Below are 14,903 nucleotides of genomic sequence, written 5' to 3'. Positions count from 1 at the left end.
CCTAGCATTGCCAAGGTTTGACGAGAAGGAGGTAGAAGCCTTTTTCATTTCATTTGAGAAGGTAGCTAAACAAATGAAATGGCCACAGGACATGTGGGTATTACTGATTCAAAAAAAGCTGGTAGGTAGAGCTAGTGAAGTGCTTGCATCACTACCGGAGGAGGTATCTGAAACATATGCGGAGGTGAAAACATCCATCTTAGGTGCATATGAGCTAGTGCCTGAAGCTTACAGACAAAGGTTTAGAAATTTAAGGAAAGAATTTGGTCAAACATACATGGAGTTTGAAAGGCTCAGGCTCAAACAGAGTAATTTTGATAGGTGAATAAGGACTTTGAAAATAGACCAAACGTATGAAGCTCTCAGAGAAATTATACTTTTGGAGGAGTTTAAAAATTCAATTCCTGATGTAGTGAGAACTCATGCGGAAGAGCAGAGGGGTAAAACTGCGAAATTAGCAGCAGAAATGGCAGATGATTATGAATTAGTTCATAAATCAAGGTGGTTTCCGACTTCAGTTTCAGTCGGTGAGGGATAGAAACTGGGGACATAAGAAATATTCAAGTGGAAAAGGAGGTTCTAATGATTCTAACTCAAAGTGACAAACCAAATCCAGATGACTGTGAATTTGACAAACCTCAAATTAAATTGGAAAATGAGGATGTTGTTAAAAATTGGAATGAATTGTTAAGTTACCTTCCAGAGGAAAAACGAACTGACCTGAAAGAGTTATTGATATCACATGGACAAGTTTGTAGACGTAGAGATAAATTGGGAAGTATTAAAATGGCTATGCATGACGTAGATGTGGGAAATGCTGTTCCTATCAAACAACATCCATATAGACTTAATCCTTTAAAATTGGCACAGGTTAACAAAGAGATTGAGAGTATGCTTAAAAATGGCATAATTGAAGTGGGTTGCAGCCAATGGAGCTCACCCATAGTGATCGTACCTAAACCAGACGGTACCCAACGGTTGTGTGTGGACTATAGAAAGGTGAACGCAGTTACAAGAAAGGACTCTTATCCTACCCCACGTTTGGAGGATTGCATTGAGAAAGTGGGAATCCGCTTTTATTTCCAAATTGGATTTACTTAAAGGTTGCTGGCAGGTACCTTTTTCCGAAAGGGCGAAGGAGATTTCAGCTTTTGTGACTCCAGATGGTATATATCAATTCAAAGTTATGCCATTTGGCATGAAAAACGCCCCAGCCACATTTCAACGTTAACTAATACAGTCGTTTCAGGATTACTCAATTGTGCAGTATATATCGACGATCTGGTAGTTTTCAACCAGACATGGAAAGAACATTTAAAACATCTTATGGAGTTATTCGATCAACTTCAGGAGGCAGGTTTGGTGACAAACCTAGCCAAAGTGAATTTGGAAAAGCCCAAGTCACTTTACTTGGCCATACAATCAGACAGGGTCGATTGGTCCCACGGGATGTGAAAATGAAAGTTATTGGGGGGTTTCCGATACCCTCAACACAACGGGAAATAATTCGATTTCTTGGCATGAGTGGATTTGATCGAACATTTGTGCAAAAGTTTTGTAGCGTGATTGCCCCACTGATGGACTTGCTGAAGAAACGTAAAAGATTTTCAATGGACAGCGGAGTTTCAATATGCATTTGACTGCCTGAAAGTTGTGGTAACCGATGCTCCTATATTGGAGAATTGCAAGGGACTCTGTGGTCAGATTGAACTAAAGTATCTGATTCTAAAGAGAAATGCCGAGGTGTAGAGGAATGGATGGATCGTGCAGAGACTTTCTTGTTCAAAGAGACTGTCAATCGAGAAGGATTTCGGTTGGATGAAGAAGAACGAAAAAGAAATGGACTATATTATTATACCTGTTTGCGTGTTGTTTTTTTTGAACCGGTAGAGTGTTTTTACTGTGTGCATTTCTTAATTGATGGTGCAAAGGTGAAAAATGAAATCACCTTGAAGTTGATGGGTTTTTTTTCTTGGGGGGAATATGTCATGTGAGAGTACCTTTAAGAAATGGATGTTTAAGCAATGTACCTTTAAGAAATACAGCTGATCATATTATTGAGGGCAGCACGGTAGCATTGTGGATAGCACAAATGCTTCACAGCTCCAGGGTCCCAGGTTCGATTCCGGCTCGGGTCACTGTCTGTGCGGAGTCTTCACATCCTCCCCGTGTGTGCGTGGGTTTCCTCCGGGTGCTCCGGTTTCCTCCCACAGTCCAAAGATGTGCGGGTTAGGTGGATTGGCCATGCTAAATTGCCCATAGTGTCCAAAATTGCCCTTGGTGTAGGGTGGGGTTACCGGGTTGTGGGGATAGGGTGGAGGTGTGGACCTTGGGTAGGGTGCTCTTTCCAAGAGCCGGTGCAGACTCGATGGGCCGAATGGCCTCCTTCTGCACTGTAAATTCTATGATATTACTGAAGTGATGTCAGAGGGTGGGTTGAACTCCATGAAACACTTTGGGGTTCTGTCAACCCATAACAATTGTGACATCAAGAAATGGCTGGTTACTGCAAAAGCTGTGGTTCCTGGCAATAGTACTGAAGACCTGTGCTCCAGAACATGCTGCACCCCTAGCCAAGCTGTCCCAGTACAGCTACAACATAGTCATCCCCAGCAATACGGAAAATTACCCGGGTATGTCCTTTCTACCAAAAGCAGAACAAATTTAACCTAACCACTTACAGCCCAATCAATCTACTCTCGATCATCAGTAAAATTCATGCTGTTCCTAGAGACTAGATGCTTTTGGAAGAACCAAACAAGACTCATTACCTTCTTTTTAAAAAAATGTTGATTTAACATACAATTTGAAAGAGTGAATAGAATCCAAAAACCTGCCTGTAAGCTCACCATTAAGAATTCCCATGCACTACTTTTTTTGAATATTTGTTGGATTTTACCCCTATGCAACATTCTTTAAAATAAATTTATTTGATTTCAATTTTAGTCAGTGATATTCTTCCTTTGCAGCAGCGCTCATGTGTTCATCAGGGAATGAAAATGCAGACTGTGCATTATATCCACATGCTACAATATTCTTGCAAATTATAATCATTATGAAAAACAACTGTTCACACTTCAGGAACATGCAAAATTGTGTTCCAGATAGTAAAATTGAAGAATTGTTTCTGTAAAGAAGGTCTGAAGTTCTACCTGAACATTAGTGCTCTTATTTTAGCCATGATGTGGAGATGCCGGCGTTGGGCTGGGATGAGCACAGTAAGAAGTCTTACAACACCAGGTTAAAGTCCAACAGGTTTGTTTCGAATCACTAGCTTTCAGAGCACAGCTCCTTCCTCAGGTGAAGGTGAGGAAGGAGCTGTGCTCCGAAAGCTAGTGATTCAAAACAAACGTGTTGGACTTTAACCTGGACTTGTAAGACTTCTTACTGTGCTCTTATTGGAAGTATTGATGTGTTGATTTTGGTTTGATATTAAAAGGAGTACATTTTACTTTACAGTATAAGCAGGTACTTAAAATATCTGTTTATTATAGGTTCCACTTAGGCAGGATTATGGCAGCAAAGTCATCCTCTTTCTACATTTACACCAGTACAGTCGCAAAATGCCACTGACTCAACAGCTGACGTAAGTAGGTTTGCCTTCATGTATTGTTTTATTGCTGAATGAAGTACCAGAAATTATTGGGTTGGGTTGAAGCCATAAAGAATCTGCTTACAAAGACGACACCTTTGACAACTGTTTTTCTCCCCCACTGTTGTGGATCACCATATCATTGGATTCATTTTCAATCACAAAGCTGCTTCAAGCATACTTTCTGGCATTACAAAAGAGTCCTTTGGCACAGTTTTTAAAGTTCATTTCCAGTTGAAACCCTGTGCAAAGCTTGTATATTTTCATGAAGCATTTTCCATGTAATTTCTAGATATAAGCTTGAGAATCTCGAGTACGAGTCCCACAGCATTTAACAATCTGACTTTTAATTCGATTCCCGTAACAACCTCCCCGAACAGGCGCCGGAATGTGGCGACTAGGGGCTTTTCACAGTAACTTCATTTGAAGCCTACTTGTGACAATAAGCAATTTTCATTTCATTTAATTCCATTCCCGAGAATGGCACTGCCATGCCTGGAAAGGTAGCTGAGTTCACCTTGCTAGTATAGGTGTGAAACTGACTTCAAGAAGATGCAAGAAAGCCAAACCAATGATGATCAGCCTCCCTGCTAGATCTCTCTCAGACCATCTTTTACAGTGGCACAGCTGAAATGGTAATTTGATGTTGAAAATGTGAACCCATGTTTCCTTTTGTCTTTCGGAGGTTGGGTTTGGATGGATTGTAACTTGGTGTCAGCAAGCTTATACTTATACAGAGATGTAGAACTTTAGGTACCTATTGCAAAATTTGTATCATTTGCTGTGTAGCAACGTAAAGATTATGTCTACTGTAATTGAGCTTCAACATCTAGATATGTTATTTTCCATCAATCAACAGAATACTAATTCTAACTTTAATATTGTGTTTTTTACAACATTGATCATGTTCAGCAATTAGTTTTGCTGGTGTAGTAAAACCTCAGATTAAATGTAGCCCTTCAGCTCATTGCATAATTTTAGCACTGTTCACCAAAGCACTTGGCACTTGCGTTCTTATTTGTTTTTTGATTCTTTGCAGCATCCCCTCAACTGTGCTTCACCCTGCTATTGTACGCCTAGGATTGCAGTACTCTCAAGGCATTATTATAGGGTCCAATGCACGATGTATAGCATTACTACATGCTTTTAAACAGGTATGAAACACAGCAAATCTACCTCCTGCAGAAGAGACAACACCAAAGATGTGGTTTTGCCTTTAATAGATGGTTCTTTTTCTTTTATCTCATTTATTGGTTCTCTGAGATGAGATCAGGTAGTTGAAAGCCGTACCAAAATATTGTGGCCTTCAAGTTTCTGAGCTTACAAATGCAGTTAGTGTGCTGATGAGCAGAATTTCAGCCAACTAGTAGGTCCTCGCAATGACAGGTTGTCTTTTTTATTAGGTAGATTTAATACAGAGCTAGCGCTTGCCTCCTCGTTGTTGGAGGCAGTGCTGTCAGCGGGGGTTGGAGAGGGGGGTTGTCTCGGCGATTTACGGTAGGGTTTTGGAGGAGGATGGGGTGTCCATGGAAGGGGTTAAGGTGAAGTGGGAGGAAAATTTGGGGGTGGTGCTGGAGGAGAGTCTGTGGTGCGAGCTGCTGCAGGGGGCACATAGAACATAGAACATACAGTGCAGAAGGAGGCCATTCGGCCCATCAAGTCTGCATCGACCCACTTAAGCCCTCACTTCCACCCTATCCCCGTAACCCAATAACCCATCCTAACCTTTTTGGATACCAAGGGCAATTTAGCATGGCCTGCACGTCTTTGGACTGTGGGAGGAAACCGGAGCACCCAGAGGAAACCCACGCAGACACGGGGAGAACGTGCAGACTCCGCACAGACAGTGACCCAGCGAGGAATTGAACCTGGGACACTGGCGCTGTGAAGCCACAGTGCTATCCACTTGTGCTACTGTGCTGCCACAAATGTCTTGACTTTGTGCGCGAGGCTGGGGCTGATACAGCTGAAGGTGGTGTACAGGGCAGACCTTATAAAGTCTAGGGTGAGAAGGCTGTTCGAAGGGGTGGAGGATGCCTGTGAGTGATGTGGGAGAGGCCCTGCCAATCATGTACATATGTTTTGGTCCTGCCTGAAGCTGGAAAGGTTTTGGAGGACGGTGTTCAGCACCATTTTGGGGGTTCTGCAAGTGGATGTGGAGCCTGGTTCCCTCTGAATTAATTTGTGTTTCCCATTAGAAACAGTTTCTCCATATTTACTCTTCTCAAAACCCTTCATGAACCTCTACTAAATGTCTGCTTTGTCTTCTCTGTTCTATGGTGAACACCCTGAGCTTCTGCAACATATCCATGGAACTCTGATTCCTGATCCCTGCAACCATTCTAGTACATCTCTTCTGTACCCTCTCCAAAATTTTGATGTACTCGCTAAGGCCTTGATATCCTTGTTTAAGCATGATTCCCAGAATTGAGCAACAATTGGAACCAAACTAATGTTTGATATTTGTTTAGCATAACTTCCTTTTGTACATTTTCCATCTATTTATAAAGCCCAGCATCCCATATACTTTATGAATTGCTTTGTTAACCTATCTTACCACCGTCAAAGATTTGTGCACAAACACCTTTACACCCCTTTTAATATTGTACCATTTATCTTATATTCTCTCGTTCCATTCTTCCCACCGCAATCTACCACCTCACACTTTACTGCATTGAATTTCATGTGTCACTTATCTGTCCATTTCATGTCAAACCCTATGACGATCTTCACTGTTTGCTGCACTCCAAATTTTGTATAATCTCCAAATTTCTGAATTGAGCGCTGTGCCCCCAAGTCTGAGTTATTAATTTCGCATCAAGAACTAATCCGTGGAGAACACTGTTGTACATACCCACTCCTGTCCGAAAAACTGCCATTCACCCCAGCATTTCTGACCTTTAACCAAATTTGTATCCATGCTGCTTCAATTTTGACAATCATCAAAATATGATACTTAATCAAATGCCTATTGAAAGTCAATACCAGCATCAACTTCGCTGCCCTCATTCACCCTCCCTGTGACCAATGGTATGTCAACCAAGTCCATGCTTGCTCTCCTTGGTCCAGATTTGTCCAAGGGGATGTTAATTTTTCCCTGGAATTTAGTTTCCATAAGCTTCCCCACCACCTGGGTTAAATTGACTGGCCTGTAGTTGTCAGGTTTATCCCTCCTTTTTGAACAAGGCTGTAAGTTTTGCAATTCTCTTGGTCTCTGGAACCACCCCGGTATCTAAGGAAGATGGGAAGATTGTGTGAGCACTTCTTCGACATCTACCCTTCTTTCCCTCAGCCATCTAGGATGCACTTCATTTGGACCAGTTGACTTAACTACTTCTACCAGTCATTCTGTCCCTTTTCTTCTATTTTGATCTCATCTTGTGATCCGATGAAAGAGAGCAAAAGTGGGTCTAACTAAATACCTGAATTTATGGAGGAGATGGTGCTATAGTGGTAATTCAGAGGCCCAGGCTAATACTCTGGTCATGGATTAAGATGCCACCAAGGTAGCTGGTGGAATTTAAATTCAACTAATAAAAATCTGAAATTGAAAGCAAGTCTTAATAATGGTGATCATGAAACTATCATCGACTGTCGTATAAACCCCATTTGGTTCACTAATTCCTTCTAGGGAAGGAAATCTGCTGTCCTGGTCTGGCCGAGATGTGACTTCAGATCCACAGTAATGTGATTGACTCTTAACTCCCTCGGAAATGGCCAAGCAAACCACTCAGTTCAAGGGCAAATAGGGATGGGCAACAAATGCTGGCCCAGTCAGCAATGCTCAGTTCTCATGAAAGAATTAATAAAATAATCAACAAGAACTAAAAGAGGCTTCAATAAAGATGAATAGGGGAGAGGCAGACAAAGAAACAACATTTTTAAGTGGTAGATGGCCATATTAATACAGGACATGGGGAGAGGGCAAATTAATGAATAAAATCTTCAGAATCATGAAGAGAATCATCTCATGCTAAGTGATAGACAGAAGCTTTAAGATATTAAAGAAACAACACATAAATAGGAAATGATGAGCTAATGGAGACTATTACCATTGAAATTGATCATTTGCTTTGCAGATAGCCATCTGTTTGCATTTTAAGTAGGAATCAACTGGTAGTAATCAAGATTTGGATTGGATTTGTTTAATTGTCGCATGTACCGAGGTACAATGAAAAGTATTGTTCTGCGTACAGTCCAAACAGATCATTCCATATATGAAAAAAAACCATAGGACATATATAAATATTAAATGTAAATACATAGACACAGGCATCGGGTGAGCATATGGAGTGCAGTACTACTCAGTAGAGAAGATGTGTGAAGAGATCAGTCCATAAGAGGGTCGTTTAGGAGTCTGGTAACAGTGGGGAAGAAGCTGTTTTTGAACCTGTTAGTGCGTGTTCTCAGACTTCTGGGGCTGGTTTAGCACAGTGGGCTAATCAGCTGACTTGTAATGCAGAACAAGGCCAGCAGCGCTGGTTCAATTCCCGTACCGGCCTCCCTGAACAGACGCCGGAATGTGGCGTCTAGGGCCTTTTCACAGTAACTTCATTGAAGCCTACTTGTGACAATAAGCGATTATTATTATTATTAGTTTGTATCTTCTGCCCGATGGAAGAAGTTGGAAGCGTGACTTACCCGGGTGGGAGGGGTCTTTGATTATGCTGCCCGCTTTCTCAAGGCAGCGGGAAGTGTAGACACAGTCAATGAATGGGAGGCGGGTTTGCATGATGTACTGGGCTGCGTTCACGACTCTGTAGTTTCTTACGGTCTTGGGCCAAGCAGTTGCCATACCATGCTGTGATGCAGCCAGATAGGATACTCTCTATGCTGCATTTATAAAAATTGGTAAGAGTCAGTGTGGACATGCTGAATTCCCTTAGTTTCCTGAGAAAGTCCTCAGACCAGAATCAGTAAGAATGAACAACAACACCTCCTCCACAATAGTCCTCAGTACCGGGGCCCCGCAAGGCTGCGTACTTAGCCCCCTACTCTACTCCGTGTACACATGACTGCATGGCAAAATTTAGCTCCAACTCTATCCACATGTTTGCTGACGATACAACCATAGTGGGCCGGATCTCGAATAACGACGAGTCAGAATACACGAGGGAGATAGAGAACCTAGTGGAGTGGTGCAGTGACAACAATCTCTCCCTCAATGGCAGCAAAACTAAAGAGCTGGTCATTGACTTCAGAAAGCAAAGTACTGCACACACCCCTGTCAGCATCAACGGGGCCGAGGTGGAGATGGTTAGCAGTTTCAAATTCCTAGGGGTGCACATCTCCAAAAATCTGACCTGGTCCACCCACGTCGACGCTACCACCAAGAAAGCACAACAGCGCCTATACTTCCTCAGGAAACTAAGGAAATTCAGTATGTCCACATTAACCCTTACCAACTTTTACAGATGCACCATAGAAAGCATCCTGTCTGGCTGCATCACAGCCTGGTATGGCAACTGCTCGGCCCAGGACCTCAAGAAACTTCAGAGAATCATGAACACCGCCCAGTCCATCACACGAACCTGCCTCCCATCCATTGACTCCATTTACACCTCCCCCTGCCTGGGGAAAGCGGGCAGCATAATCATAGACCCCTTCCACCTGGCTTACTCACTCTTCCAACTTCTTCCATCGGGCAGGAGATGCAGAAGTCTGAGAACATGCACGAACAGACTCAAAAATAGCTTCTTCTCCGCTTTTACCAGACTCCTAAATAACCCTCTTATGGACTGACCTCATTAACACTACACTCTGTATGCTTCATCCGATGCCGGTGCTTAAGTAGTTACATTGTATACCTTGTGTTGCCCTATTATGTATTTTCTTTTCTTCCCATGTACTTAATGATCTGTTGAGCTGCTCGCAGAAAAATACTTTTCACTGTACCTCGGTACACGTGACAATAAACAAATCCAATCCAATCCAGGAAGTATATGCGCTGTTGTGCTTTCTTGTTTGTAGCGTTGACGTGGGTGAACCAGGACAGATTTTGATGATGTGCACACTTAGGAATTTGAAGCTGTTAACCATCACCACAGACAGGGGTGTTTGCGCCTGAAGTCAATGACCAACTCTTTAGCGTTGCTGACATTGTGGGAGTGTTTGCTGTTGTTACACCACTCCACTAGGTTCTCTATCTCTGTCCTGAGAGCACGAATCTGGCTGATTGATTTCTGTTTCCCTTTTATGGCTTAGCAGTAGTACCATCGCAACTGTTGGGCTGATTTAGCTAATTCAGCACAGTCAAGGATTTGAACTTAAGACCTTATTTAAATTGCTCATTGCTACACACAAAACTGTCTCTTTACCCAGTAGGTTATTCAGGAGACTTTCCCAGTTGTCGGATTTGAACTTTGACCAAAGGAAGGGCACATACAACCCAAATAAAAATCATGAAGGTTAAATGTTTTTGGATCACACTAACTTTCATTTGGAGTACAACAAGTAAAAACATTGGCCCTGCCCAATGATTAATAGTGATACTCCACTGGCCAATCATTTTCTCTTGAAATTAGACCCACAGCAGAAAAATCTGTACATGTGTGTCATTGGCAAATATATAGCTCTTCTGAGAAAGAAAAGCACAGCAATGGTAAACTACTATCAGACTTGTACAGTGCAAACATAATCAGTAGTGTAGACTAAGGTAAAACAAAGTGAACAGCATCATTCTATATCACTGGGATTATTTAGGGACCGTAATGCATCAATCCTGGAAAAATGCTCTGATTGATTTTACGTATTTTTGTTTGTTCCCTCACATGATATCTTATAAAAGTAGGCATGTCTTGAGGTAATTTTGCACATTAATGATCTTAAAATGTGTGATGTGGCCAGCCTCTTCAAACTGAAGCTGAAACTGGTATTTTTGGCCCTGCTTCAGGTCATCCGCGATTACTCAACTCCTCCTCGTGAAGAGTTATCAAGGGACTTGGTCAATAAACTGAAGCCAGACATCAGGTATTTCTCTATTTTAGTCATCTATAGAAAACATCAGTTCTTGCTAAAAGTGTGAAATAGTTTCTGGTATTAAATGTTTCTTAGTTTTCAATTATTTAGTCATGACCCAGTATTAAAAATTAACAGGACTGATATGTGCCTGTGTGTAAAAATAGTGATATAGGTTAAATTTAAAAGGATGCAGCCACTTAAATAACTAATTGAATAAAAATTCCTACAGCTCTAAAAAGAGTTTGCAGGAATTTTGATCCATTGGATGCGTATCTCAAGGGAGGACAAAGGCCAGAATTTTCTCCACTTTAAAAACAAGGTTACAAGTCCCCACCCCACTTGTGCCAGATGTGCACTTTTCATTGTAATCTTGTGGGGAATGACCATTCGCCAGGCTGCCTTCATTATCACTGTATAATTGAGGCTACAGGAGGCAGATAGTCATGGGAGGGCAGTTGGAGAGACCCAAGGGAGGGACAGCCATGCGCACTTCTGGGGAAGGTGGGAGCTGCGGAGGCAGATGGAAACTGACAGGACGCTACAAGATGGAGGCAATCATAAAACAGTGAAAAAGCAATTATTTTGAACAGTGGCAAGAACTATTTGAGGATCAATGTGCAGCGGCATGCATGTGGATATGCCCCCCCCCCCCGAGAAACCTATTTGCAAAAGTGCCCAGCAGAAATGATTTGGTAAAGGAAACCAGATGTGGTGTCACAGTGTCGGGCTTGGAGACAAAAGATGCGACACAGTACCTGACTTCTTCTGTCCTTATCCTGGAATCTGCTTATGCAAAATCAATGAGAAAGTACCTTTACTACAAAGACTGGAGCAGTTCAAAGGGGCAGCTCACTGCCACCTTCTCGAGAAATTAGAAATGGTAATTGGCTCACATCCCATGAATTGTTTTTGAAAAATCCCTCTAGGATCCCTCCCCATAGTACAGCTTGAAAGCAGTAGCATAAATGGCAAGAAATGAAATGGCAGGAGCATGTCTGTGGTGGAGTTAGATTGCAGATTGCAAGTGACACAAGTCACATTGCCTCTCTGGTGAGCTGAAGCCTACTTGCTCAAGTTCCTTCAACAACTTAAGGGCAGTGCGCCTTTTCCCACAGATCCTTTTGGTAATCGAACGGATCTTCATAATAATGCACATTCAATTCCTTTCTGTGCCTATCTGGACCAATCATTGGATAATGTGTGTTGTTCCATGGCAACACATCTATCTTTCAAAATGATCTTAATTGAAAATAATACGCAAGTTAATAAATGGGATTTGTGTGTGCTCTGTTCTTTAAGGATTTATTTTTTGTTGATGTATTGCTTCTGTCTTTCAGTTTTCTGAATCAGTGTCGTTCACTCTCAGCAAGTATGGGCAATGCTATAAAGTTCATAAAGAAGGAAATCTCAAATATTGCTAGAAGCATGCGGGAGGAAGAGGTAATGTAGCTAACTTTGCCTTAGTTTAATTGCTCTGTTTTATCACCTTTGCTCTTGAGTCGCCAGGTATCCTTATGATACCGCCACGTGGTTCAAGTCCGAGTAATGATCAATAATCCAATACACCGCTTAGTAAGATTTAAATCAAAGCACATTTATTATACACAGTAATCACTACTCATGTACAAATTCATGTACACAGTTTTATAGTTTAATTTAAAAGGAATTTAGTAATTTGCAAGAATTCCAGAAATAAGCACAAGAGTTGTCTAAGACATAAAGGACATTTTTGTTTCTTCGTGGCTGTAAAAACAGACATGTTGTCATGGCTTTTCATCTTGCATTTGTCAGGACAGAATCATAAGAATACCAAATCTCAAAGGGAAGAAAAGGGTTGGCAAATGGACTCTTGAATGGTGGAGGTGTTGCCATGGAGAATGCACGAGGCAAACATTATTCCCTTGCTTTTGTTTAAATTCAAATAAGGCAAATCAACCCCGGTAGGTTGAGGTGTTGTCATGGATAATGCCCCAGGGAAATGACCCCAAGCTTTTGTTTAGTTGATAAAGGTATAATACCTGGATATATTATTTTTGTTTACAGAGGACATGGCCCTGTGTGTGAATATATGTAGCTTCTAGCAAGCATAAGTGAGCCCCATTGCGAGCCTGACTGATAATCTTGAATTGGTTGATCGCCCAGCTCTTAGAACATTCACTTTTGTTACGTAAGTGCTTCCCAATTGCAGAATCATATCTAATGTCGGGCCCAATGATTTGAGTTTTTGTAAGCACGGGTGGGTTGAATGCAGTCAGTACTCGACCTATTCTGAACAGCCAAAGGATGTGCCACTTGATACAGTCCGCTAGTCATTAGACATACTAGGCATTACACCGGCACCGAAATTCGTACGCTGCGCTGCTCATTAGCTTGATCGATAGAACGTCTTTTTGACTTATTGGCAGCATCCTTCACCAGATGGCCAAATTTTGGAGACACCTTACTTTCCAGTGTAATCCAAGGTAGACTGGCATTTTTCAGAACTGAAAGTGGTAACCTTGGGCATGTTCCTGAGTTTACATGATAGACAGTGAACAATGATCTGCTCTATGTAGCCCTTATCCTGCAGGATAGCTTTACAGCTTTGATGTGCCCTATTTTGGCATCAAGCTTGCATGGTGAGCAAGTGGTGCTGACCCTAATTCTGAGGTTGCTGATAAGATCAATTTTATAGTGCGTGGAGCTGGAGGAGTCACAATGTGTTTATTGACTAGTGAAGGTGCTTGCGATAGAAAGTAGTAGAGAATCTATTTGCAGAGTTCTCTACTAGCACGGTGAGACTGCTCCATTTCAAAGGTGAGATTGAGTGTGGGATGGAGCCCATTAAGATGTTTAAGGAAATTCTTACATGCCGTTGCGGATTCTCTCCATGTCTGCGTGGGTTTCCTCCGGGTGCTTCGGTTTCCTCCCACAAGTCCCAAAAGATGTGCTTGTTAGTTGAATTGGACATTCTGAGTTCTCCTTCGTGTACCCGAACAGACGCCTTAGTGTGGCGACCAGGGGATTTTTACAGTAATTTCATTGCAGTTTTAATGTAAGCCTACTTGTGACACCGTTAAAGATGATGATTATTATTATAGATATATGTGTAGGAAATATGCACGGCATAGGAGGAGGTTATTGGCCATTCCCTGGAAGACATGTTACTCGTGAAAACTGAAAAAATGCTAGCGACACCTTCACCAGCCAATCAACACTTTTTCTCATGCAGTCTAAATTGTTGTTCCCTTTGAAATTTGATATTCTTGTGATTCTGTCCTAATGAGTGCAAGATGAAAAGCTTTGACAGCATGTCTCTTTTTACAGCAGTGCTCAAGTTCTGTACTACCAAACAACTATTTATATAGTTTAACTTCAGAATGGGAAGAAAAAAGAAAACATAATTCTACAGGAATTGACTTTATACTCAGTATCCCATTTAGTGCTGATTCACTCATGTAAAAATAGGCCCAATTTCTGCAAGTACATGTACTTAATCACCTGTTGTTTCCAATAATTCTATGTTGAAGAAGAACAAGTCTGAAGCTAGCTTGTATCTTAAAACATGTTTACTTTCAAGATAGCAAAGCAAGGTCACAGACTCCTCCAGTTCCTCACCAGACATGGAGTGAACTAGTTTATATATTCTCCCAATGATTACCGAGTCCTCCCTCCAGATAGGGACATCTGTGCTTAATTACCTATTTAAAGCATGCAACACCAATTCAACATTAACACCACCCTTAACATCATGCCAATATGCTATGTTGTTGCCAAAATGGTTTATAATTCTGTCTGGAAACCTCATCGTAACACCCTGATCCACCATTTTTCACTCTTTTGAAAGAGTTTTGTAACCTACTTGGCTCAAAAAATAATTGTCTGGATATCATTAGCAAAGAAATTCTACATCTTTCCATACTTTACAACAGCTAACACAGTTCACGGAAGTGATAGTTTGTACGTGACAGTTGATTAAAGTGGACCTGATACTCTGACCTCCTTCTGAACTGGATACAAGCTAGAGGAAAGTATCAAATAAATCAGAAACATTTCTGAGGTCACAGGCTGGTGTGTTAAAGTGATAAAGATTATTAACGTAACTTTTCCTTGAAATTTAACTATTTAGTTCAATGAAAAATTGAAACATTTAGTCAGTGAGCAGAAAATCCTGTCATATTTAAATACTACTATTTTCAAGAATCTTAACAGCAGAGGTGTAATTTCAGTAGATAACTAGCCTTCACCTCATGTTAGCAGAGTACTTTGGTTAACATTACTGCATTGTAGTAACATCTTTAGGGTCCTGATATATAATATTGGAACTATCAAAAGACCTTGACAGCATATTTTATGAGTAATTAATAGTTTC

The 14,903-nt window shown here is 41.4% G+C and overlaps 1 protein-coding gene across 1 annotated transcript in view; it reads left to right on the top strand.

Moving 5' to 3' along the window:
- Window positions 1-14,903, top strand: part of eif2b4 (eukaryotic translation initiation factor 2B, subunit 4 delta) — a 98,190-nt gene that overhangs the window by 69,528 nt on the left and 13,759 nt on the right. Inside the window, exons 6-9 of the mRNA XM_072499654.1 lie at window positions 3,495-3,586; window positions 4,632-4,746; window positions 10,485-10,561; window positions 11,890-11,992. Of these exons, the coding sequence (XP_072355755.1) occupies window positions 3,495-3,586; window positions 4,632-4,746; window positions 10,485-10,561; window positions 11,890-11,992 (387 nt within the window). The remainder of the gene's footprint in view (window positions 1-3,494; window positions 3,587-4,631; window positions 4,747-10,484; window positions 10,562-11,889; window positions 11,993-14,903) is intronic.

This window comes from Scyliorhinus torazame, chromosome 4, assembly GCF_047496885.1.
Source record: "Scyliorhinus torazame isolate Kashiwa2021f chromosome 4, sScyTor2.1, whole genome shotgun sequence".
In the NCBI taxonomy this organism is placed as follows: Eukaryota; Metazoa; Chordata; class Chondrichthyes; order Carcharhiniformes; family Scyliorhinidae; genus Scyliorhinus; species Scyliorhinus torazame.
This window is presented reverse-complemented; position numbering and strand designations above follow the sequence as displayed.